Source organism: Suricata suricatta, chromosome 6 (genome assembly GCF_006229205.1).
Source record: "Suricata suricatta isolate VVHF042 chromosome 6, meerkat_22Aug2017_6uvM2_HiC, whole genome shotgun sequence".
NCBI classification, from domain to species: Eukaryota; Metazoa; Chordata; class Mammalia; order Carnivora; family Herpestidae; genus Suricata; species Suricata suricatta.
The window spans coordinates 37,063,100-37,090,797 of NC_043705.1; the positions used below are offsets into that span (position 1 = coordinate 37,063,100).

At 38.9% G+C, this 27,698-nt stretch overlaps 1 protein-coding gene across 1 annotated transcript; it reads right to left on the reverse strand.

Moving 5' to 3' along the window:
* Positions 1-18,015: 18,015 nt before the first annotated feature.
* On the reverse strand, positions 18,016-27,155 carry C6H5orf46 (chromosome 6 C5orf46 homolog). Its single transcript, XM_029941315.1, has 4 exons — positions 27,086-27,155; positions 22,691-22,699; positions 22,391-22,526; positions 18,016-18,064 (listed from the first exon to the last, which is right to left on the reverse strand). The coding sequence occupies exons 1-4, from the start codon at positions 27,153-27,155 to the stop codon at positions 18,016-18,018; spliced, it is 264 nt and encodes an 87-aa protein (XP_029797175.1).
* Between the last annotated feature and the right edge of the window lie 543 nt (positions 27,156-27,698).

Consider the following 27,698-nt stretch of genomic DNA (forward strand, 5'->3'; position numbering starts at 1 on the left):
TTCATGGTGTCCTATGTTATTTCTGGAATCTGTCTTTTCAGAAGGGCCTAACTAGATACCTTTTGGGTCATAAACTCCAGGAAACCTGTTGTTATCAAGAGAACCTGCATTTTCAGGAAGCCATAATCATGTCTTCCCCTCTGCTTGACTTTGAGTTAAACATTTTCTTCAACTGCTCTTTGACAATGTTTCCAGACACCTCAAGTTCCTATGCCCATATTTCTAAAGAAACTTTTAAAATAAAGCTTATTTGTTTATTTTGAGAGAGAGAGAGAGAGAGAGAGAAGAGAGGGAGAAAGGGAGAGCACATGAGTCTGAGAAGGGAAGGGGCAGAGAGACAGGGGGAGAGAGAATCTTGGGGCTCAATCTCACAAACCGCGAGATCATGACCTGAATCAATATCAAGAGTCAGATACTCAACCAGCTCAGCCACCCAGGCTAAATATATTTTTAAATACAAAATGAAAAGGGTATTTGAAGTATTGTCTGACAATCTAGGGCATTTCACTGGGTTAGAGTCTACATCACCAGAATAGGAGTTTCTCTTAAGTTTGTGGCTATACTGTGGTCACTCCATAGCTTTTACAGACCCTGCCACCCAGGTAGGCCTTCACTGTGTTATCCTTTAGCAAATAGTTTATGAACTGTCCTTTCCTTTTCCTCATGGCACAATCTATGAAGATACTAGAATTATCTTTTCAAGACATAATTCTGGTGATACACAATTGCCTATAAAATGGATGTCCCCCTCCTTACCATGGCATACAAGGCCCTTCATGACCTGGCTTTTGTTTACATGTCTAGTCTCATCAATATTTCTTCCTTCCTTCCTTCTCCTTTCCTCTCTTCATTCCTTCAATATTCCTTCCGTGACATGTGCTTTAGCTGATCAGTGAGAAGATAACTATATTTCTTTGCTTCTAGTACTTTTATGCCTTAATGAAAAATCAGTAATGTCTTTCTTCCCATCAAGAACATCAGCCCTGTTCTGCCTTCAGAGCTGAGGTTGTGCCAGTCTTGGGACTAATTTTCCTCAGATCCTTTCCTCACCCTTTCCCTGCTGGGCTCTGTGATGCTAACCCCTACAGGTTCCCTTTCTCAGGTTCCTAGGTCAGCTGACCTTTGGGCTACATTCTGACCCTGGGGGGCTCAGGAAGGACATGGGAGGTGGAAAATGGGAAAAGTCAGAGTATAGCCTCTCTCCCTCTCTAGTTGGGAGAAGTCTCTGGAAGTATCACATCTGAAACTCCTTGTCCTGCTGGGTAGGTCTGCATTGGTTCCAGCTTTTGCTAGATGACTCCAGTCCCTGGCTGTGGTTACACCACCTCTTTTTTTGCTCTTCAGCTGATGTTGGTAATGACTTCCTGCATTATCCATTTCCCAGTTGCCTCACCATCACCTATTTGACTGCTTAGATCTTCTGTCATCTACTGGATCGATCCCATGCATTATAGTCCCTCTGTTCCAAATATTAAAGTCAATTCTGTTTCCTGGCTGATTCTTGATTAATATAATGTTAACTGTCATCTCTATGAAGATTATCGCGATTTCCTGCTATTTCTTGAGCCCCATGTTCAAATTTTTATAACTAAAATAGTTGCACATTGTGAAACTTCCTGCATTCATTTTTTTGTTTCACCTAAGTCTGTACGAATAGACTAGCTTGCTCACCTATAGGAATAGATAACTCCAAATCTCAGAGGCTTATATCCACAACATTTTAATTTGTTCTCACACTGTTTGATCATCTTGAGTTGCTTAGAGCTCGTTCATGTTGTGTGAATTCTGTGACCAGGAACTGGTGGAATAGTCTTTACCTTGAGCATTTCTGATCATCATGGCATATGGGAAAAGAGAACTTCGAGAATCATGGGCTAACTTTAAAAGCTTTCCCATGTACATCACTTTCAGTCCTGTTTCATTGACAAATCAAGTCACATGACTATGCTTGACTCATTTAGGAAACAATGTAATTTACCACATTACTTGGCCGCTTTGGAGTAGCTGTGACCTGAGATACTTCATTCTACTTGAAATTTTCTGCTCTGTTGGCTTATCTTTCCTCTCACCACTACTGTTTGTCTTACTATTTGACCATTATTTTGTTTAAGTGGCCCTTATTATCATGACTTCCTCTGAATACCGATTCCTCTTCTCTTTTCACTTTGTGTATGGCTTTCATTGAGAGTCTCATGCATTCCCATGTCTGCCAATATAATCTCCATGTTAGGAACTCGAAAACCTATAGCTACATTCAGTATCTCTCTTTTGAAGAGAGAAGATTGTTACCTATAAGACATTTCCAGCAGAGGCCCTTTTTTATGTTCAACTGAACTCACCTTCACCTAAACTCATTATCTCTTTCAAAAACATGCTATTGTGCTCTAATTTCCTGTCTCAGTATATAGCACAACTACTTTCCTGATTACCTAAGTCAGTAAGTTGGTATCATTGTAAATATGCCGCCTTCTCAGCCTTACTTTCTAGTCTGTAAGAAAGTCCTGTTTATTATAAAACTGTTCTACCTATCTACCTACATTTTTCATTATTGTTCCTGTTACTGCTCTTCCCCAAACCTTGTCATTTCTCACCAGACTGCTGTCCCAAATGTCCTCTGTATTCCCAGAGCCGATCCTTTCCAACCCATCAGTGACACAGCAGAAAGGGTGGCTCCTTAAAATGCAAGAATCACTCCCCAGTTTTAGACTTTTTGATAGTGTTTTGTTGCTGATGGAAAAAACATCAGATGCTGTTCTAAACCAGCAGATATATTCATAACATGGATTTAAACATTTTTATTTTCATACTTATTTCTAAGTTTCCTTTCTAGATTCTGAGGTCAAATGGAAGAGAACTCAAACTTACTTATGTTGATATCCTTAGCACATAGCACAGAGCCTGACTGTAGTTGGTGTTGGGCTTGGTTTGTTGAATGGGTGGATTTTCTGTTAGGTTTTATCTGGCTGTGGTGACCCTTTTGTTCTCTTGCATCATTCATATTATTAAGCTATTCATTGCTTTTGTTCCAAGCTTGATGCATTTGGCATATTTGAGAAGGATGACTAAGTATGCTTTCATTCAATCTGCTCCATAGAGAAAACTGCAGCTAGAGTTCTTTGTTACCAACCTCTGAGTAATAGATTTAATATGGCAATCTTTGTGGAGTGGAGGTTTTTCTGGGAGTCTATCAAAAAGAGTGATTGAGTCAAGAAGGAACCTGAGGACAGACCCTGGGAAACGAGGCAGAAACTGATGATAAACATTATGGCAGAAATTGTTGGTAAACTTATTATGAAGGCAACAACACCCAATGCTAATGAGGATGTAGAAAAATTGGATCACTCATAATTGCTGGTGTGAATGCAAAATAGTACAGCTACTCTGGGAAAATCATTTGACAGTTTCTTGAAAAACTAAATATACATCCACCATATGATTCACTAATTATACTCCTGGCTATTTGTCTGGAGAGCTGAAACATGTTTATGCAAGAACATATATACAACTGTTCATAGAAGTTTTATTTGTAGTAGCCCAAACCTGGAAACAACCGCATTGCCCTTAAGTGGGTGAAGGTTAAACCAACTGTTGCACATCTATAGGATGGAGGACTACTAGCAATAAACAAGAATAAACAATTGAGATACACAAGCTGGAAGAATCTTAAGAGAATTATGCTAAGTGACTAAAAGCTAGTTCACCAAACTGAAATACTGTTTAATTCCTTTTATGTAACATTCTCAAAATGACAGAATTATACAAATTGATAAGAGATTTCTTGGGATTAGGAGGGGGTTGGAGTAAACGGGAAGTGAGTGCACTATATGAGTGCTGTGAGAGATCCTTGTGGTGATGGAAATGTTCTGTTTCTTGTCTGTATCAATGTCAAAATTAAAAGTATTGTGATGATAATGTATAAATAGATATATATAATTTAGCATAAATTATATAACCATAATCATATATAAATATTTATATAATTATGTATTAACTTTCATTTCTTTAGTTCATAAATCTCTCAAATTAGAGGAAACCACTAACAACTTTATGTGATTTTTCAAGACATTTTCTGCATGTTTAAAAGTAAGTATATTTGGACACCCAGGACTCCAAGATGGTGTCCATCATGCCAGTGAAGGAAAAGTTCATGGATGTCAAAGTAGGAGAGCTGCCAAGCTGAATACTGATGGAGTTTCATTCCTAAAGGCATGGCTGGAATGTTTCAAAGGAAGAAATCCCTGGGATTTCTATGGTGCTGGCAGCTTACATGCTTTTCAACTGCTTTCTTTCATACGAGGAACTCAAGCCTGAGTAGCTACACAAGTACCACTGAAGAGAGCCCAGTGTGGAGGGTGCAAGCTGCATTCCTCCTAGGAGATCCTTTAATTAACACCCACTAAGGGCGCCTGGGCGGCTCAGTCCGTTAAGCATCTGACTTCAGCTCAGGTCATGATCCTCCAGTTCATGACTTTGAAACCTGCATCAGGCTCTGTGCTGACAGCTCAGAGTCTGGAGTCTGCTTCAGATTCTGTGTCTCCCTCTCTCTTTGCACATCCCCAATCAGGCTGTGCATGTGCCTGCGTGTGTGTGTGTGTGTGTGTGTGTGTGTGTGTATGTCTCTCAAAAATAAATAAATTAAAAGAAAAACACCCAATAAAAGATGATTGGTGCATGGGAAATAAATAAAAATAAATAAAAACTATATATAAATGAATCCTACTTTTCTTAAATTTCAATTTATGCAAATAATTAAATTTTTAGTAATATTTTTTCTCACTATAATGAGTGCTATGATAAACATCCATTTATTTGCATTTATGTCAGTATCACTTCACAAAAATCTTGAAAGTGGAAGTTCAGTGCCAAAAATTATATGATGTTTAAAATTTTGAAAGCTAGAAACAAGTTTCCACTGGAAACAGCAGTGGGAATCTGAAGTGATTGAGGTCAGAGCAATTTCATTCCCAAAGATAAGACTAGGGGCCCAGGACAATGCATAGGGTGTGCCTGTTCTACTTGAGAAAGCATTGCATTCCTTTTTACCATGTATTGGAGGGGCAGGAGGTGCAGAATCATATTTTTCCTTGCCTTCATATTTAAGTTAGATAATACAAACAGCTAAGTCAGTAACATTTGCTGCATTTTCTAAAAGATTTATTTATTTATAAGTTTTTTTAATTTAAAAAAATTTTTATTCATTTTTGAGACAGAGAGAGACAGAGTATGTGTGAGGAAGGGGCAGAGAGAAACAGAATCCAAAGCAGGCTCCACGCTCTGAGCTGACAGCATGTACCCAGTTGAAAAGATCTCAGGCTTTACGCAAGTTAAAAACAGTAGGGGGTGCTCATAGGTTGTTAGCAACACCAAGGAACATTTTATTTTTTAAATATGTATATGCTCAAGATATATAAGAAATTTCAGCATCTTCTACTGTATTAAATTTTTCATGAGGAGAAACAAAGAGACATAAAATATCTGATACCCCTCCATTCTATGCTCCTCAGGCTTCATCTTGAGCATTTTTTAAATGAATTTTTTTTCTTTGCTCTGCTATACATATAGTTATGTATGTATCTTTATCAAATGAGAATTTGTTTCCTGATCAGAATAATAATAGCTAATGTGACTAATATGACTAATAATCATAGTCATAGTTACTGGCCATTGTGTTCTATGTATATATATATATATCTTTAATTCAGCAAATGGTAATTAAATATTGATTGCAATATCTTTGCTAGAAGTTGGCCAATCTGTGATAAACAAAATGAATATGACCCACACCCTCAGAGATTGTTGCAGTGTAAAGAAAGACACAGAAACTATGTAAGAAAAAAATGGTAAATAGATAATTATAAGTTATGATAAGAACAATAAAGGAAAAAGTAGGATTTTAAGGATGGCAATAGTGAATAAGAGGCTCCCTATTCCATTTTGGGTGGTCAAGGAAGTCCCGTCTTTGAAAGTGTTGTTTAAGGTGGGACTTAAGGTTGTGAAGAACCCATCTCAGCCAAAGAATATTCTGGGTGGAGAGTACTGAATGTGAATCTCCTGACCAAGAAACGTGGCTTCCCCACAGAACTGAGAGAGCTTGCGTGTGGCTGCCGCCCTGTGAGCAGAGGGATGTGAGACGAGGCGGGGCAGGTAGACGGAGGTAAATCCGTGCCTTCAGTGAAATAATGATGGACACGACTTTTACCCTGAGAGCCCCAGAGGCCTGGGCAGACTTGTGTCCAGCATTCCCCGTCTCTGGGAATGGCATCAGCACACATCCAGTTAGTTGCATTAGTCAGACAGCTTGGAGTCGTTTTGTACACCTCCCTTTCCCTGACAAATCACCCTCCACTGATCGGCATCCTGCCCACCTCGCCCTCCCTCAGTATTCTCTTGAATCCTCTGCCACGGTCCCCTCCGCACGGGTGCTCCCTGGGCCCAGTCTCTCTTGTCTCTGGCCAGAGCTTCCCAGCAGGCTCCCTGCTTCTGCTCCTGCAGTGTGGCCTGTACAGCGGCCGGCCAGCCGGGTCTTCTCAGCATGCAACAATAATCGTTCTCATTCTAATGGTAAAAACCTTTCAGTATCTTGCCACTGTTCTCAGAGTCAAGCCTGGAATCCTGACCATACTTATGAGGTCCTGTCAGGCCTCAGCATTTGTTTTCCTCCCTTACTCTCATTTTCTGCCATTTGCTGCCCAGCCACCTGGGTCTTCTTTCTCTGCTGGCAGCAGGATGCCTGATACAGAGTTTTTGCAAATGCTGTTCACTCTCTTCACTTCACTTCTCTTTCATTTTCTTCTCCTGAATCTTCTCCTAATTAAACTCATCATTAAAAAAATTTTTTTTTACATCTCAGTTTAAGTCTCACTTTCTTAAGAAACCCTGATCACCTGTGCAGGTGAGATAAATTTGTTATAGTCTCTAAGAGAACCGTGCTTCTTGCTTCCTGAGCATGTCCCTGAAAAATAATTATATACTGTGGGGGGAAGGGTGGATTAAATAGGTGACAAGGATTAAGAAGTGCACTTGTGAAGAGCGCTGGGTGATGTATGGAAGTGTTGAATCACTATATTGTACACTTTAGGTTAACTAGCTGGAACTTAAATGAAAACTTTAAAAAATTATATACTTATGTATGATTACTTGATTATTATGTGTGTCTCCTACTTGTTTGTGAGCTCCAGTGAGGCACAGTCTAGTACCTAGCATAGTAATGGAGCATAGTAACATTCTATAAGCATTTTATGAGCAATATAAATTAACATACACACATTAGATGATCCATTTCCTAGATATTCTAGAAGGTGGTTTTTTTAATTTATTTTTTTCAATGTTTATTTCTTTTTGGGAGAGAGAGAGAGAACGCATGCGTGCACAAGTGGGGGGGCAGAGAAAAGAGGGCAGAGGATCTGAAGTGGGCTCTGTGCTGACAGCAGCGAGCCCAATCTGGGGCTGGAACTCACGAACTATGACGAAACCATGACCTGAGCCTAAGTCATACAGTCAACCGACTAAGCTGCCCACACACCCCTCTAGAAAATGTTTTATTTAAAGAAAGTGTAGGAGATTGCAATTACTTTCAAGTTAGGTTTCTAGTATCAGTCTGATTTGAAGTTATAACACTACATTCTTCATCCATTGGCAAGAAGAATGTACTGATTTTATGAAAATCTAAAGGTTTCCCTTATTTTTCTCCCACTTTACCTGGACCTAGAAGTGGATCAGTAGTGGATTTAGTGCACTTAAGCTAGCTCAGCACCCACTCAAGCCATCTAAGAATATGAGACTGCCAAGTATTGTCCTTAGTGTATGAGATGGGGTTGAATACATGGTAAGAGACAAGTACTTCAAAATCTCTCTCATAATTCTAGAAAATTCAAACTAATCTGTAGTGTCAAAAAGCAAATCAGTGGTTGACTATGGATAGAAGAGGAGATGGTGAGAGAGAAGAATGAATTGTAAGTGACAAGAGAAAACTTTTGGGGGGTGACAGGTATGTTCATTATCTTGATTGTAGGTTTTGTGGGCATATACATATGTCAGAACTTCAAGTTGTATACTTTCAGTATGTGGAGGAATTATATATCAATTGTATCCCAACAAAGTTGTAAAGAGTTATTTATATACTATGAGCTATAGACCTAAACTAAGTTTTGTCAGTGTCAATTTGGGTCAGCAAGAGGATTACTACATTTTGATGGTTTTATGACAGTATCTATTACAATATTTAAAAATTAGAAAAAATGTCCTTTGATCTAGCAATTCAGTTTTTGGAAATAAAAGCATCAATACATATGGTTATATGTAAGGATGTTTATTGCAGCAGACTCTAAAAAGCCAAAAAAATTAGAAACAACATGAATTATGAATGCCCCAACAATGGGGAAATTATGATATCTTAACTTATGAGCTCACAAATAGAATTTTTTTAAGATTTTATTTTTAAGCAATCTCTACACTGAACCTAGGGCTTGAACTCACAACCCCAAGATCAAGAGTCATATGCTTCACCAACTAAGCCAGCCAGAATCAATAGATTCTTAGGGATTTGTATTATTTATCTAAAGTAAATGCCATGAGATATCATTAATAAGAAAGGCAAACTACTGAGTAAAGTACACACTCTGATTTCCCTCTACATTTGTATCTATATTTGGATAAGTTTGAATGGACAGGAAGAATGGAGTCAATATTGGTTGCTGGGAGGGCTGATTTGGGAATAATGGTGTTAGAGTGGGAGAAGATTAGCTTTTAAAAATATATACATTTTTCTACTGTCCCCCTCACTTTCCCCCTTGGTATGAGCATATGCTGCTTTAATAATTTTTGAAGTGGAATTTTGATGAAAACGTTTTGTCAATACATGTTAGTTTCCTTCCCTCTTGAAATAAAAACAAAAATAACAAAAGCAAATGCTATCATAGACTCACAAAGCCATGCAGTAAAAAGCAGGGACTTCAGGCCCACCCAGATTTTCATTCAAGTTCAGGCTCTGGCATTACTGATGTGAGTGGTTTAAATGGGTTCCATAAACTCTCAGGTTCTCAAATGCATTATTTATTTTATTTTATCTTACTTTACTTTATTTTATTTTATATTTTTGAGAGAGAGAGAAAGACAGAATCTCAAGGAGGAGATTCTCAGCACGGAGCCCAATGCAGGGCTCCATTTCATGACTTTGGGATCATGACCTGAACAGAAATCAAGAGTTGATTGCTCAGTCAACTGAGCCACCCAGCCACCCCTTGAATGCATTATTTTAAAAGGGAATAATAATATCTGACTTTTGTACTTGGTGTGAGGTAACATATATGATGCACCAAGCACGGGAAATGCCCCAGTGATATCTCTTTGTCATGTTATGAGGCTTTTGAGGAGCCATCCTTGAATGACAACATTATTACAGTCTGAGCTTTGATTTAAGCTGCCCACTCTGACCTTCTTCCTCTTTCTCCATGTCTCCAAATCCTTCCTTATCTCAAATATTGCTACCTCTGAGAAGTCTTGCCAGATTTCCCAAAACAGCAATAGTGGCTCTTTGTCCTGGTTGCCATGCTGCCATGTCTGTGCCTCCTTTACATCATGCCATGCTGAACGTGGTTAGTTAATTATGTGCTTGTATCTTTTCTATTAAGATTGTGAATCACTTGAAGTCCAGAACCATGAGACATTCTACTTCGTATCCTTACTTACTTGTTCTTAGGTAGACATCCTCTTTTTTCAATTTCTTTACTTAATATGGAACACAACAAATATTTATTGATGAGTTTCTGTCTCTCAGACATTGTTCTAACTGCTCACTAGTGTGCCAAAAGTGGTGAGCAAAAGAGGCAAAATTCCCACCTTATGGATCTTACATTCTACTGGGGCTAGAGAAAAAAAGTAACAAAACATAGAAAAGTGTTTTAACACTGTTAAATGAGAGCAAGGTGTAGAAAAAACAAATGCAGCAGCCAAAGCTGATAAGAAATGGTGGGTCAGAGGGTGACTTTTAAGTCGATTTTAAGTCGAGTGCTGAAAAAGTTCTCGCTGGGGGCACCTGGGTGGCTCAGTTGGTTGAGCGTCTGACTTCGGCTCAGGTCATAATCTTACGGCTCATGGGTTCAAGCCCTACTTCAGGCACTGTGCTGACAGCTCAGAGCATGGAGCCTGCTTCAGATTTTGTGTTTCCCTCTCTCTCTGACCCTCCCCTGCTTGCACTGTCTCTCTCTGTGTCTCAAAAATAAATAAAAAACATTAAAAAACTTTTTTGAAAAAAAGGTCTCGCTGGGAAGGTGATCTCTGAGAAAAACAACTTCAAGAAGTGCGGGGCAAGCCACGTGGCTGTCTTGGGAAGGGTACTTTAGGCAGAAGGAAGAGTAACTGCAAGGCTCTGTGGAAAGTATATGTCTGGAGTGTTTAAGGAAGGGAAGAATCCCAAATGGGAGGTGTGGTGGGATGAGAACTAGGAAAGAGATGAGAAGCAGGTAGCTCAGATGAGATCTGATGCACCATTGTCAGGAATTTTAAAAATACCGCTTTTGCTCAGATTGAGATGGAAAGTAGAAGGAATTGATACAGTTCGTTATATTTTAATAGAAGTACTTTTTCTGCTCAGCACGTCTGTAAAGTGCAAGGTGTATATTCCCTCAAGCACAGATGTCATGGAAGGAACACTGGGATCGGGGATGGAGTTAGTGATACTGTGGATTGTGCCATCAGGGTGCTGCTGGGAGCGCTGTGTGGGAGGTTAGACAGACCTGGCTGCAGTTCCCACTCCTCCTTTAGCAGCGGTCCTATCTAAGGCGTAATGTCGACCGACCTCCCCAAGCCTCAGTTTCCTCACCTGTCGTATGAAGAAAGCAAGGCCTGACCATCTTACTTCAATCATATTGTGCATATGAGTTTCCAGTGAGATAATGTATGAAGAGAACATAAAGGGAGAATACTATAAGGATGCAAGAGATTCTTGATCCTCAAAAATAGGGTGCCTGCTGGCTGCAGAGAGGGGTCTTACTGGAAGGTAGGAAGAGAAGGTAACAAAAGGTAGAAGGAAGAAGCATACATTGTAAAGCAAATAGAAAAATCTTCAGAATCTCTGTATATGCCTAGAGATCTGGGACAGTTACTTATTAGCAGTGCATCCAAGACTGAGTTGATATGTTTCATTTTTGTTTTGTTCTTTACCAGTATGGATTTCAAATTGTGTAACAAATGAGTGAATATAAAGACAGAGAGACTCTGACAGGACTTGCCTCCCAAAATAAAAAGGGGGGTGGGGGTGGGTAGTAAACTGGTTATATATAGTTACAGAAATATATTTCCCAGGCACAAAGTACCCAGAATCTGAAAAGGGATTTTTGGATCACATTTGTTGTGGAAAAGAAGTCTGCATGTCAGATGCTGACTATAATAGAAATCTTGGGTACTTTTGGTTAAGAGGATGTGATACTTGAAATTAACAGAGTCTCCAGATCAACAAAATAATGAATGTCTTCATTCATTCAAAATTTCATTCATTCAAAACTGAAACAAGTAATCTAACTTAAAAATGGGCAAAGGACCTGAATGGACATTTTTCTAAAGAAGATATACAAATGCCCAACAAGTATATGCAAAGGTACTCAATAAACTATTTATCAAGGAAATGCAAATAAAAATTACAGTATCACTCCACACCTGTTAGAATGGCTATTGTCAAAAGATAAGAGATAACAAGGACTGGCAAGGATATGGAGAAAAGGGAACCCTTTTGCACTGTTGATGGGAATGCAGACTATTAAAGTGACTGTGGAAAACAGTACAGAGGTGCCTCAAAAAATTATAGATAGAACTACCATCTAGAAGTCTCACTTTTGAGTATATATCCAAAGGAAATGAAATCACCATCTTGAAGAGATATATGTGCTCCCATGGTTACTGCAGTATTATTTACAATAGCTTAGATATGGAAACAATTTAAGTGTCTGATGAATTAATGGATACAGAAATGCAATACACACACACACACACACACACACACACAGGAATATTATTCAGACTAAAAGAAAGAAAATCCTGCCATTTACAACTAAAGGGATGAATCTTGAGAATATTATGCTAAGTGAAATAAGTCAGGCAGAGAACGACAAATACTATATGATCTCAATTATATGTGAAATCTTAAAAAAAAAAAAAAAGGAGCTCCTAGAAATAGAGAGTAGAGGGCGCCTGGGTAGCTCAGTCAGTTAAGAAATAGAGAGTAGATTGGTGGTTGCCAAGGATAGGGAGGTGGTGGGAGAATAGGTGAATGTCATCAAAGGGCACACACTTTCAGTTATAAGAACAGTAAATTCTGGAGATATGATGTACAGCATATGACTGTAGTTAACAATACTGTATCATGTACTTAAATGTTGCTAAGGGAGTAGATCTTAAAATTTTTCCCTCCAAAAGGAAAAATGGTAACTATGTAAGTGACAGATGTGTTAACTAAGCTTATTCTTGTAATAATTTTGCAATATATGTGTATATCAAGTCATCCCATCTATACCTTAAACTTATACTATATAATACGTCAGTTGGATCTCAGTGAAGCTGGGTAAAAAAAGAAATCGACACAGTCTCTGGAAAATGCAGAGAAAATGCACAGTCTCTGAATTTGTTGCAGAGAGTAACGTGTATTTTCAGTATTTTGTAGGTGTTCACTCTTTGTTTAGTTATATTATTAAAGTTTCTTTATGTGGCATGCAAGCATATTCTGGCTATTAAAATAGGAAGCAAGACAAACAAGATTTATTGAAACATTGGAGTTGCTTTCAGGGTCGGAGTGCTTAGGAAAGGCCAGACTCAGGACAGCTCTTGAGAACTCAGTAGCAGGAGTACAGAGATCCTGTATTCTAGAGCGCTGTCATAATTATCATCATGCTCCATAATTTCAGTCTGGTGTCACTGTCCACATCATAATTCTGGGAGAATCTTTTTGGCTCAGCTGGGTCAGGTTTTATAGGCATTCGATCCTCTATGGCCAAGTGGATAAGAATGACAGCAGTGGCTACTGGAGACCCGCCTGTGTGTGATGAGGTGATGGGGCAAATGGAAGAGCTGCCCTAGACTTCTCCAGGACTCTTCCATCCCTGACACTTGGTGCTGTTCTTTGAGAATAATAAGGGCTCTCTTGAACGGTAATATTTGTTGATTACAAAAATTGTTGGTTTTTAGGTTAACTAGCCCAAGAGAATAGGCTCAGGTGTAATTGAAAGACTTTCCAAAAAGGATAGATGAAGCTTTTAACTCTGAAACTTCTTCAGACATTTTTAGGAGTTAAGAGCTTGTTCTCTGGAGTCAGTTTGAAATCCCCTTTTTGCCATTTACTGATTCTGTAACTTTGGACTTGTTACTTTATCTGACTTTGGCTTTCTTATTTTGACCCATTCTTTGGTTATTCTAGCCAATAACACTTTTATATATTTTATATTTTTTGCATCATTAAAAACTTTAAGGATGCTCAGGAAAGTTTCTACTGCCACCAACAAAAATCTTCTCATTTGACTAGGATACGTGACCCCTAAGAGGACACATGACCTCTGACTTCGAGAGGCAAGAAGGCAAAGTCAGGATGTCCCGAGTAAGCTGTGTTTGGTTGAGTCAGGTCCTCAATCCTGAGAACTTATTTGAAGCTGCTCTGGGGCCTCTGAACTGGAGGATTCTCAAAGCAGAACTGGAAAAGCAGGATTGTCCGCCCTTGAGTTATTCTGGAGCCATGTTGGGTGTGTCCTTAGAAACACAAACCAGATAGAGGGAAACAATTACCAGCTATAGAGGGCTTAAGATTTAAGAAAAATACACAGGTTCTAATCTTTAACATTTTCATGCATCTGCACTTTAAAATGGGAGATGATTTATAATGAAATCAACTATAATACATATTTGATAAATAAGTAACAACAGCACAAATGAAAACACAAGATACATCTGGTAAGAATCAGCAACAAGGATGAAGGGAGGAGAAGGCACACAGGCTAAACTCAGGGATAATATGAGTCATCAGTTTCACTTTGAGTTTCTGGATAGACAGGAAAAGAAAAGGAAAGAGGGGCGCCTGGGTGGCTCAGTCGGTTAAGCAGCCGACCTCAGCTCAGGTCATGGTCTCACAGTTCATGAGTTCGAGCCCCGTGTTGGGCTCCCTGCTGACAGCTCAGAACCTGGAGCCTGCTTCAGATTCTGTGTCTCCCTCTCTGTCTGCCCCTCCCTCTCTTGTGCTCTGATACACACTCTCTCTCTTTCTCTCTCTCAAAAAAAAAAAAAAAACCCATTAAAATATTAAAAAAATAAAAGAACAAAGAAAATGAAAGAAATATACCATGCTACACAAATCTTAGAAAAGAAGAAGCAGTTTTTAGGAAGGGCAGTTTTCCCCCCTCTAAATTCTACAAGAAGTTTTTCCCATGAGACATCATGGAGTGGATACTAAGTAATGTCATGTCCAACTGCAGTTTTACTCATCAGCTACATGAGCATTAAATGTATTTAGTCCCCCCCCAACCCCCACACCCAATGTATTTATTCCCAGATCCCTCCCTTGGAAGTTCTGACTCAGCAAGTCTAAACATGAGATCTTGTGGGTCCATAGTCATATTTTTTCTTAATTAAAAACATGTAATTAGAAATTAAGAATTCAGAAAGTACTTTCCTAATTTTTACTTCTTTGATAATAGCTTAGTGAGGTTCATCCAGATTTTTTTTTAATATAAGAAAGATAATTTATACCTTAAGATGTCTAGTGACTTAAGACACTAGGGGACTTGAATCCCTATGATTTATTTCAAGTGATGCTGGACAACAGAAAATATGATTTTAAGCCTATTAAGATAAAGAGGTTGTACCAATGTGATTGAGCAGAGGTTGAGAGGCTCTCAGATAAGTGTCCAGCTATTAGATGATTTGCTTTTAAGACCTTGCCCCTCCCTGTTCATGCTCTGAGAATGTGCGCAGATAAAGCTCTTTCAATGACCACTCCTTCTTCCAGGTGTTTCTCCTTAGCTCCTTCATCCAAGGCATGCCCAAGGCACTTTTATACATGATTGTGTCATTTCCCTCCGCAGTCCTAGAGTGCACTGTGCCCAGACTATCCACTTCTCAATGGCCAGACATCCTTATTTATCTTGATAGCACTGGCAGAATCTGACACATAGTAGGTACAGATTATATAAGCACTAGAAGAATGAAGGAACACATAAGAAAAGAGTATAAGTTGTAGAGGAAAGGATGGGCTATCTATGTATCTATTTATCTATCTTAATTTAGGAAATACCTCAAACTTTGGCCACATTTTCTATACTGGAGAAATAGGGCATTGCTGTGAGTCACGTAATTCTAAAGTGGTGACTTCATTTTGATTAGATGCAGCAATTATCATACATGTGCAACTTTTAAAGCTACTTATTAAATGCACTGTCACTATTGTTTTAAAAGACACTCCTGATCAAACCATTCAAAATGAAATATTTGCTTTAGAGGCTTCCTTCTCTCTAGCCCAGTTTTTTAATATCCCTCAGTTGAGCCATTCCTCCATGCTCATTAGAGCATCTGTAATTGGTTCATGAATTTACTCAAAGTTTTTTTTATATACAGTTTTAAAAAAATCTGGCATCAAGTTCTGCAACAATTAAGTTCCCAAGATTTTTAACATTTCATAAGGAGTAAAGTGAAACTCAAGGAGGCCAACTGACAATAAGTATCCAAGTTAGAAGTTGAACTGATCTCTTCTCTGTGTCTTATGCTCTTTCTACTCCTTCATATTGCCTTGTCTGTTGGGGTGGCTTATACATTGAACTGCTAGGGTAGCGCTCTGTAGATTCAGGCTGTGGGTGCCAATGGGTAGAGGTATATCCCAGCAGCCTGAATGAATCAGCTAAAAGTCGGGACACCTGCAATCAGAGGTAGGCTATTGCCTGAGATGATGGAAATGGAAAAGTGCAAACATAAGTGAATGTTTTTAGAAACGTAGCTGGCTTTGGCATGAGAATCAGATGAGTCTGGGTTCGGCTTGTCTTGATTCTAATGTCCAGGACTGATTTCTGTCCTTAGAAGCTCATGGAAAAGAGTGGACTAAGTTCCTGGGTAATATGATAATAGCTTCTTGAGCTTACATTACTAAGACCCAAGTTACGAAATGAAGACAATAGGGAAAAGGAGTATTCCTAGACAAGATACGAAATAGAAGTTGAGAAAGGCCTTGCTTCCTGGAGATGCAGGTAAGGTAACTCAACTAACCAAAGAGGTAGTGTTTTATTTCTATAGGCACCTTGAAGCCACGTGTAAGATCACGTAGTGTTTTCAACTGCCTCCTCCTACACTGCTCTCTGCTCTCCACTAGCACAACTGCTCAGTGATAGAAGGCACACTCCAGAATCGGGCTGCCTATGTTCAAATCCTTCTCTCTCCCCTTACTAATTTGGCCATGTTAGTGACTTGGTCACATTCTTTACTTACAAAATTAAAGAAGAGGATGAATACCATTTCATAGTGATATTTGAATTAAATTAGGTACTACATATATAACACCCAGCTTAATGCTTAGTAGCACAGTACATACTCATTCATGCTAGCTACTGATATTAACAGCTACCTTCCCAGCTATATCATTTCTGTTTTTATATTTCAATATCCATTCTCAGGAGAGAATAGAATAAGGAAAAAGCAGGTGTTTCTGAGCACTCAAACCATATTGTTTGTAGTTCCTCCTTATTTGTGGTTTTGCTTTCCATAGCTCCTGTTACCCATGCTCAACTGCAGTCTGGAAGCAGATCCTCCTTCTGACAATGTCAGGACATTGATAGGAGCCTAACACTGTATCACACTGCCTGTCATTCACCTCACTCCATCTCATCTTGCAGCCACTCCATCATCTCACATCACCACAAGAAGAGGAAGGGGGAGTACAGTACAGTAAGATTTTCTGAGAGAGAGAGAAAAACCACATTTACATAACTTTTCTTGCAGCATAATTCTTCTATTTTATTATTAGTTATTGTTGTTAATGTCTTACTGTGCCCAATAGGTAAATTAAACTTTATTATAGGTGTGTTTGTAGAGGAAAAAACATAGTATATATGGAATTCGTACTATCTGCGGTGTCAGGCATCCACCGGTGTCTTGGACTGTATCGCTCACAGATAACGGGGGACTACTCTAAATACAACATATGGGATTAGAGAGCTTGTTAGTCTTTTTTCCTGACATTAGGTTCAGCAGAGCTCACTCTTCACATGAGTAATTAACTGCACAATTACATGGGCCCTTCTCTTTTAGTGACTTTTCTCATGTCATAGGTGCTATGTGTGCAAGGCAAGTTACTGATAGAGTTGTGGCAGGACCAGGTCTCCTAACCCTCAGTGCTTACTTGTTTCACCCCACAGTTGGGCCTCCGCTCTTAAGGTAATCTTATTAGGTCAGTGACTTTATGATGACAAAAAATACATCTATTTAAAATTAATTTTAAGAACCTAGTACAGCGACACCTGTCCACCTGATGGACAGTACAGGTCTAGAAGTCCAGCACATGTAGCTCTAGTCCCTTGGGAGCTTTTGGGATTCAAGGAGAAACCCTCAATATCCTGATAATAACTGTACCTGTTTGTGATTAAGATAGTCTGAATGGAGGGGTGCCTGGGTGGCTCAGTCCATTAAGCATCTAACTCCTGATTTCGGCTCAGGTCATGATCTGATGATCTTATGGTTCAATCATTGGGCTCCATGCTGTCAGCTTGGGATTTTCTCTCTCCCTCTCTCTCTGCCCCTTCCCTGCTCTTGCCCTCTCTGATCTCTCTCTCTCTCTCTCTCTCTCTCAAAATAAATAGATAAACATTTAAAAAACTAAAAAAAAAGAAACTACAGCAAAAACAAACCAGAAAAGAAATACTGTTTCTGCTTATAAGTAGGCAGATAAAATATGACAGATCTGCTTATAAGTAGGCAAATAAAATATGACAGATCCTTTTTCTTTGTTCAATATGCTATTATTTTAGTTGTAAATTATAAGTTAAAAATCACCTGGGGAAGTCACTTTGCTGAATGCTCTCCTTGTTTATCATCAAATTCCATAAATCCTCTTGAAAAATAAAAGAAAGAGAAAAAAGTGGGTTATGATTGAGATTAAGCAAGAATATTAGAATGATCACTAGAATGTCTTACAATGTTTGAGCCCCTACTTTCTTCTGCAGATTTTCCTGTCATAAATAAAATAAGATTTAAGACTTCCATAACATTTGTAGTTTACAAGCTATTTATGCATGATTATCTCTTTAAATCTGCCAACAAACTATTCATTGGGTGTCTATTCATATATAAATTGCATAAGAGATATTTTGGTGTATTTGTTTGGTAATATATGTCTAGTAACTAGAACAGTGCCTGGCATATAGTATAAATGAATAAATGTTCAAATTAAATACACAATAAGTAAACAGATAAATGAATTTTTATCTCATTTTATGTATGAAAAAAAACTTCTAAAGAGATTAAACAACCTGTCCAAGTCACCTGTCTGATAAATGACAAAGCAGAGTCTAAAATGGGGATTCCAGAATCAGAAGTTAATATTAGAACCACTGTACTGAAAAGATAAAGATGATCAAAATGTGACCTATGAGGAGTTTATAGGCTAGTGGAAAAAATAGACACAATCAGATACAAGTGATTTAAAGCAACTGGAGGGAAAGAGAATCGATGTGAAACTTCCAATAAAGCATAATGAAATCCAAAGTATGAATGCCTACAACTTGTAATCGTGGGGGTCTGTGATGTCTTCACAGAGCCAGTCTTTGAATTGGACTTTAGAAAATGGTTAGATTTGCTAGGTAAACAGAATGGAGTTGGGGTTGGGGACCAGACCTTGCTGGCAGAGAGAAGAGCCCTGTGCAAACGTGTTGGGGGTTTATCCAAACATGACTGATGCTGAAACAAATCATTTGTTTTTGGGGGCATCAGGAGTTTGAGTTCAGGAGTGAGCTATGTGATTGATTGGCTTCTGGATAAGAACATATAACACCAGCTGAAAGCATTTGTTCTGATTTTGTAGGCTGTGGAATTTCAAAAAAAAAAAAGATTTTAAGCTCGGCGGTAATAGAACTTAATTTGTGTTTGCTATATAACTCTGATAAGAAGTAGAGGATGATTTGGAGTGAGGATAGGCAGAAACAGTGGAACTCATCATAGATCTTATAAGAAGAACTCAGTAAAGAGGTAATGAAGGACTCCACCAGACAAACTAGCCAGTGGAGTTGAAGAAAAGGAATGAAATGGGAAAAAATTTAGAAGTAGAATATTCAGCAATGCAATGCAGGTGGTGACAAGCAGGAAAGATCCACAAAGACCCTGAGGTTTCTGGATGTCCGGTGGGTGGGGATGTGACACTGAAATAAGGAGTTTGTGAGGAGGAGCAGATTTGTGGGATGATGGGTTTGGGTAGTCAATGTAGCAAGCAATTAATCATTTCAGTCTGTAGCTCAGAAAAAAGAAGGCAATAGACATCTGATTTTAGAAGTCCTTGGATCCCAGTACTGCCCCATGTGAAAACCCATGCAGGTTACATTTAGAGCCTTGAGGAGTAATGTTTAAGGGGAAGATACATAAGGAAAAGTTATATAAAAAGAATGAGAAAGAATGGTTAGAGGTAGGGAGAGAAACAGGAAAATGCCATGTCATGGGAACCCAGCAGGTTAGGGGAAATTCACAAGATTTGGAGCCTTCTCAAGGGGTCAGAGGAATTAAGAATATATATATTTTTCAGAACAGTGGTGACCAGAATCCAGCTGACATGGCTCTGAAGTAATCCAGAATGGAGGAGGTAAGCTATTCTATTCACTGACCTGAAAGCACATATCTAGCATTTATCTAGCCTGACACAGTACTTCGGCATCAAGATATACTGGAGTAAATAAAGACAATTCTCATCTTTATGAAGTAGCCCATTCCCATCACTCTCTTTCTACTCTGTTATAAACATATCCCTAAGCATCCTGGTATCAACCACAGCTCTTTTCTCTAGAAATTGCCTGTGATGTTTTGTTGATATTTATTTTGTTTAGCATATTAGTCATTACTACTTTTGCTGTGTCATCAGACTGCAAATCTTTGAGAAGGAATTTACATTTGAGATTTTTCCTTCAAAATTGCAGTCCCTACTTTGTACACTAAAGGCTTAGAAATACTTCTTGGTGAGCTCCTCTCCATACCTATCCCCATTCTATTTATCGTCTTTCTTGGACAGAGAAAGGACAGCTAGATTTTTCACTTGAGCAAGGATTGCTGTGTCTTTCAACAAAGATCTCTCAGTATTTCTCAAACTGAGGTATTGGATTTTAGATCTGATCTTGAAGATACCTTTCCTTAATTAATCATTTCAATAATTATTTACTAAGTGTCTCACTTAACCTATAAGGTACTGAGAAGCTAGTTAGATCTGGTCCCTAGTTGTTTTCTGAGGAGGTGACTTTTACTTTTTTTTTAAAGTTTATATATTTTGAAGGGGGGAATGCCAGCAGAGAAGGGGCAGAGAGAGAGGGAGAGAATCCTAAGCAGTCTGCACGCTGTCAGCACAGACCCAGAGATCACGGCCTGAGCCCACATCAAGAGTCAGACAGTCAACCGACAGAGCCACCCAGGTGCCCCTCTGAGGGGGTGACTCTCAGATGAGCTTCAGGACAAGCACTAGTCACAAGAGAAGGAAAGAGAATTTTAGGCAGAAATGAAAGCAAAGGCAGAGAGCCTGAGATGGTTTAAGTTCCAGAAACAGCAAGCACATCTACAATGAGGAAAAGAGAAAATGGTTGAAGTTGAGGTACTGTTCCTGAACCCAGAACTGACAGCAAGCAGTTCTCCAGTATTTCCAATAAGGAGCTTTCAGGGTTAACAGAGAAAACTAAAAGTGCTAGTCACATCTGGGGAATTCCCCAGGGAAGGACTAGAAACGTATATTATTGTTTCAACTCCTTTCTTGCTGTTCTTTTGATTTACAACAACAGGAATTCAACTGGAGTCTAATAGGTGCTTTGTACATAATGGGCGTTACTCCTGCTTGCTTGTCAGTCAGTGTCTTCTTGTTTACATTAACAGTCATGGAAAGTCAGCAGTTGCAAAAGCAACCACAATAGGAAAAATAGCACTACAAAAATAAACATCTGTGAGTTTCAGTAATTTGTGCATAAGGATGGTATGCAGAATCCTGCCCATCCACATGATGGTAGATTGATCCAAACAGATCACAGATTACAACACGGCCCCTGATTACTTCTAGATAGAAGTGATTCTTAATCTGTTATTGGTCATGGACCACTTTGAGAATCTAATAAAAGCCAGAAACATTTTCCCTAGAAAAATGCAAAGATGCATACTTATAAAAAATGTGAATAAAACTTTAAAGAGTATGTGGACCTTCAAGGTCCAGAGCATCTAATCGAAGGCTTTCAAAATTGGTGGAATATCAGAATCGCCAGAAAGCTTGTTCGAAAGGATACTCTTCGCTTTGTCCTAGGAAGACGCAAGATGGGATGAAGGAAACTTCATTTTGTATAAATTCTCCAGGGGATTATAGAGCACACATTGTCAAACTCTGCTTGGGGGTCTAGGAAGGAGAGAATTAGAGGCAGAGACTCAGCAAGGTGGAGATTGAAAGCACCTGGAAATTCAAAACAAATTAGATCCTGGAGAGCTGAAAGTGGGGAGATTATTGTGGGACAAATGAGAATAGGGCGAAGTAGATGTGAAAATCAGAGCTGTGTAGACTGGAGTAAGATGTGTTAGGAGTTGTGTGTAGGGGCTTGGGAGCAGGTAGAGAACACTGGGAAGATTCTGGGCTCTATGCGCTGCCACCTTGGCAATCCCTCATGATCAACACTCATATGAGAGCTTCTCTAGGTTGTCTCTGATGAGAGATCAGCTACTCTCTCTGCTAACCCTCTCGAGTTTCTCAAACTAGAAAATAAAGGCGGGACATACCACATCTATCACTAATGAATACATCACCTTCACCAAAGAATTAGAGTGCATGCCCTGGGTGGGTCCTTTATTATTTTAACTTTACAGGTGAGGAAACTGAGACACTCAGCGAGGAAGGGCCCTTGCTCAAGGTCACCCAGCCAAGAAGCACATGTGTCAAGACCAGAACCTGGCTTTCTGTTCCCTGGTCCAGGGCTCTTCTTCCTATTGCGTCCTGAGATTAAAAATATTTTATGGATGCACTTGTGGGGAATGTGCACACTCCAAAAGAGTTCAGCGAAAGTCATTCAGATGCAAATATATCTCAAGACAGGGCAATACTTTTCAACTGAAATAATACAGTGTCATACACCACAGTTTTGTTTCTCATTGATTTTAATGCAATATGGTCATTACCAACAGCAAACTGGACAAAAGCAACGTTTGTCTCAGTGCTTACGTGCTCCTCGTCATGGAGCGGAGGATGAACTCCACTGCGTTCTCAATGATCTCTGTGCCCAAGAGGTTTAGGAAATTTGGAAAATCTGGCTCTGGTTTTTTGTCTGAGTTGTCTGGCTTGTCATCTGGTTTGTCATCTGAAAAACAAAACAGAATCTCAGAGGTGATTCTCTGCAACAAGGGAAGCCTCTTTTCTTTGAAGGGAACCCCAAGACTGCCTTTGACCTCCTTTCATTAGTTATATAGCCTCGTACAGTTATAGTTATCAAACATTTGATGCCTGCCTGGCCAAAGTCGTCACATGCATCATCTCATTTATTCCTAAATACAGCAGATATTGATACTTAGGTAGACATTGGTTTCCTTTCTGGTTGAGAAAATTGAAGCTCATGGAAGTTAAGTAACTTGTCCAGAGTTAAGCAGCTAGTAAATGCCAGTTCCAGGATTGAAATACAGAGTGCCCATTTTAATGTATTTTTCTCCACGTAATCCCTGGCCCATGGTAATGATAATAGTGATGGCATAATAATGGGTAGCATTTATTGAGGATATACCTATGTCAGACAAGCTAATGTATTGTTACATTAGTTTATTCTTACAGCATCCCTGTGAGGTAGGCAAAACTACTATCTCAAGTTAAAGGTCAAGAGGTGGAAGTTGAGCGAAGTTTAGGAGCTGGTTCAAAGTCACCGGGTTAGTAAGCAGCCAAAACAGAATTGAACCCATGTCTGGTATTAAAATCTGGATTTGTAAGCACTCTGCGCTGAACGGCATACCCTCCTTTTAACAATAGAAATATCTCTGTTTCTTTATATTCTCTATGACAGGCATAGATGACATAAAATACAAGTTCTCAACAACAACAAAAATGAGTTGTATAGTCTTTGACAGAAAAGTTGTAGTCTAGCCACAAGTGTGTTACAAGATTGAGAGTAGAATAATAAGGATGGTGAGAAGGAGAAATTCTATCACTGGTACATCATTTTATAGTTCTGTAATTAATGACTTCGCAAATGCTGTGTGATTTTACCCTCGGCCAGTCTTATGGGGTATGCAGCCTTATAAGAAACTGAAAAAGCTAAGTGACTTGCAGGAGACCTCACAGATTGCAAGAGAAGATGGAACAGTAAATTCAGGTTTCTTACCCTTAACTCTTAATCAAATGCCTTTTGGAATGAGAACCAAGGGTCCAGGGAGTGAGGTTGGTGACATGCAAGTTCCTTTGGGGAATTTTGGCTTTGCTTTGAGGTCTCAGTGGTTCAGGAGATTAAAAGTAATGGGAAAATAGCAGTTAGTAGCTTCAAGTGGCCTCCCCTCTGGACCCTGGTGCCAGGATAAAGTGGGATTTTTGTCTTTTAGTTTTCTTGTAGCCTCACACATAGTGTTGACAGATTTGGTAAATAAAATACAGGATACCCAATTAAATGTCATATAAACGACAAAAGATTTTTGGTATAAGAATGACCATGCAATATCCAGGTTATACTTAACCTAATAGATTATTCATTATTTATCTGAAATTCAAACTTGACTGGGTGTCCTGTATTTCATGTGGTAAGTTTTGATTCAAAGAGTTCCAACATCTAGTCACTGTTCCTCCTGACTCTGAATAAAAGAGATCTAACTAGCTTTTAGCATAGAGGCTGTCAAAAACTGTTAGAAGCCTCACATCTCTATTATATCCTAAAATAGAAACTCTTAGTCAAAACATGCAGCTGTCAGTTTTGCAAATATTGGTTGTTTACTATGCCATAACAAAAGATTTGAGAGGAGCATGAATCTGGGACCTATAACCAAAATCAGTATACCGGTTGCCAAGTATTTGTTCATTCAGCTGTTATTAATGTTTTCATTTAGTAAGTATTTTTTGAGCCTACTATTATGTACATAGCATATGCGAAGAGTTGAGATATGAATGAACATATTAGACATGATCCTTACATAAAGTCCAGTGCCAGCTCAGTGGCCAGAACTGCTCTGTTCTCATCACAAGAAGAAGGAAAGATAATGCAAATTTATAATGTGCTTATTTAATTGAGCAGGTACTGGGATTATGTTTTCATGACATGCCTTAATCTTTATTTAGTTCAGTGAAGGTATTAACGGTTTTATAGGAGAGAAAACAGGTGCTCTGAGAAGTTAAATGACTCACCTAAAATCACACATCTAGAATGTGGCTGAGCCAGGGTTTGAACCTGAATTGTTTTAACTCCACAGAATGTGTTATCTATATGATATAATACTATCTTCAAGCAGTTTTCCGCTCTAGGCATTTACCAGATACAAAATAGCAATTCCTTATGTGAAAAGTGAGTTCCTCTTTCCCGTATTGCTGTATGGTTACTTGCATAACAAGTTAATTTTATTGAATTTTTATCTTAATATGACACTGAATGCCAGCCTGTCACTATGCAAAGACCCTGGTTTGGAATATGTGTGAAGATTGGATCCTTGGCTCCAGTCCTTGGGCCATGTCTATATTAAGAGGTTTTAGAGTATGATGGACCATATGTTTTGGAGTCCTATATACCTGAGTTTGATTCCTGTCTTCAACAACAAAAAATCTGCCATGGAACCTTGCACAGAATTCTTAACTACTCGGTCTCTCAGTTTACTCATTGTGTTACTGTCAGGATTGAAAGATATTTTATATATCTTTCACACATATAATATATATTAAATGTATATATATGCAGATATATGCATATACCCATATCTATATATCTATATTATATATATATGCCACTTATCACAGTACCAGGCCCAAGGCAAATCCACAATAAATGCTTGCTGCATTATTATGGATATATATTATATATAATATAATGGGTGAATATATATAATAATGGTACATATATAATAAAATATAAGAATATGTTAATAATAATAGTAGTAGCAACAAAAGGATTAATAGTAGCTTTCTCCTCTAGTGCTTTAGGGGATTATGAAAATTTTAAAAAGTAGTTAAAATATTAAGAAATTTGAAAATGTTGAAAAACAGGAAAATAAATAAACATAATAAAAATGAACAAATTTGATGTACTGGAAACACACTATTAAAGCTAATAGAATATTTTTTCTTTTCTAATATAATATGGACGGGTCTTTATTTACATTAACTACTTGGTTGAGTTTTTCAGTCAGTTATGAAGTTCTGAAAAAAAACACAATACTGCTGATATTTGTATAGTATTTATAGTTTACAAAGTGATTACAAAGGCAAATTCATTTGGCTAAGTGAAGTTGATTGTTGGCCCATTTTACAGATGAAGAAACAGGTTCAAAGCAGTGAACTGATTTAACCACTTTCAACGTTTATGAGAGAAAGAGCTGGGGACTGGTCTTTAGGATATAAATCTCACCTTTCATGTTACTGTGGAGATTGTTAGAAGTTGACAGATATGGTAATGTCTGAAGCCACCTCTGTGGTAATTCCGTTAGAGTGCCTGCTTGTATGTTGTGCTGGTGGACAGTGCGTGGCCAAGGGTGTTGAATTCTGCTAAGTTACATTTAGAACAGTTCAAAAGGCTCTGTAACTAAATGGTTTCCCTGGTCTGTTTTCTGACCTATCCTTCTGAATGGAGACCAGTCAAGAGCTCACCATCTTCTGCAGGCCAAAAATAATGAGAATTTTGCGAGCTGCCTGTGGTACCCTATGTCCTTGGGACAGGCATAACAGAAGTGGGCATGGGGCACCTGGGTGGCTCAGTTGGCTAAACATCTGACTCTTGACTTTGGCTCAGGTCGATCTCACTGTTCGTGAGAGCAAGCCCCACATCGGGCTCTGTGCTGACAGTGCTGAGCCTGCTTTGGATTCTCTCTGTCCCTCTCTCTCTGCCCCTCCCTCGCTCATGCATGCACACATGCTTGCTCACACACTCTCTCTCAAAATAAATAAATAAACGTTAAAAAATAAATCTTTTGAAGAGAAGTAGGCACTGAGTCACAATGGACAGAATGGAGGGACTTGGGGTTTCAGACCCAGGCACGCCACATCTACCTGTGTCTATGCCCGAGTGATTTTCCTTCTTTAGGCTTTGTCTGTCAGCCTGCCAAAAGGACAATGATAAAACTTGACCTATTTACTTAAGAGGATTATTATGAGAATCAAATGAGATAATATGTGATAACAATAGCAGTTAATAGTTACTGGGTGCTTATTAAGGGCCAGGTGCTTTTATGGTTTTTGTCTCTAATTTTCATGATAAGTTTATGAGAAAGTTAACAATTGATAATTCCTTCAACGTGTGAGGCCCAGAGATGTCAAGTAACATGCCTGAAGTCACATTTCTGCTTAATGGTAGAACCAAGCCTAGGAGTCTTACTCCAGACTATACATTTTTTTTACCACCAAACATTATTAGTTAGAATTATCAAAAAATGAATCCTCTCCTGGCTGCCAAGAAATTTATAATATGATAGTGTTACTATATCACATGAATATATATAAAAAAAGGTCCTTCCAAACTTTATTCATTTACCAAGAGTAGAGGCTGTAATTGAAGCACATTTGAATAAAAATCCTACTTTCTTTTGGTTAGAAGACCTGCCTCTTGTCTCCTAGTCTAGTGCTCTTTCTGCACTGCCCAAAGGCCCCTTCTCCCCTCTCCCCTTTATGATCTGGATCAGTGCCACCACCTCCCTGCAGTCCAGGCTGACGATGCACCTTGTGTGAGCTGAGGTCAGAAGCACTCACCTGCCTGGCACGTCAGGATTAAGACCAGTAGTCCCAGGACAAGTGTCAGCCGCAGCACTGAGACAGCCATGCTGGTAGCGCTGGGTATCTGTGCAGATAAATCATTCAGATGCACCAAAGACTTCCTCCATTTATAGGGCATTTATAGGTGACATCACCTGCTATGGAATTTAGGTGGTTGCACAAGCTATCTACGCAGCTTGCTCTTGGATCTCAACTAATGAACCCTGCCCTATCTTTTAAACCAAAAGCTTTTCATACAGGGGAAGAAAAACCATGTTGATTTTTCTACTATGTATTTTGTAAACAGCACTGGAGTTAACTCTTTTAGAGGGACGTCCAAGGCCAGTATTGATGATTTGATGGGTATCAGGCAGAGTAACAATGCAGGGCCAGGGAGCAGGCAACAAATCAGATTGATGAGGTGTGCCTACTCCCCTCATCCCCTCCCTGTGCACTCTGCTTATTTTCCCTGTGCTCTGAACTAATTGCTTGTCCGCACATGGGCACGCCCATTCACACCCTCATATCCTAGCTCATCCTCTTTAGTTTTCCCTGGATATCCTCCCCCTCATCTCCCCTTACAGCATTTCTACTTAGTCCTCTGGCTCAG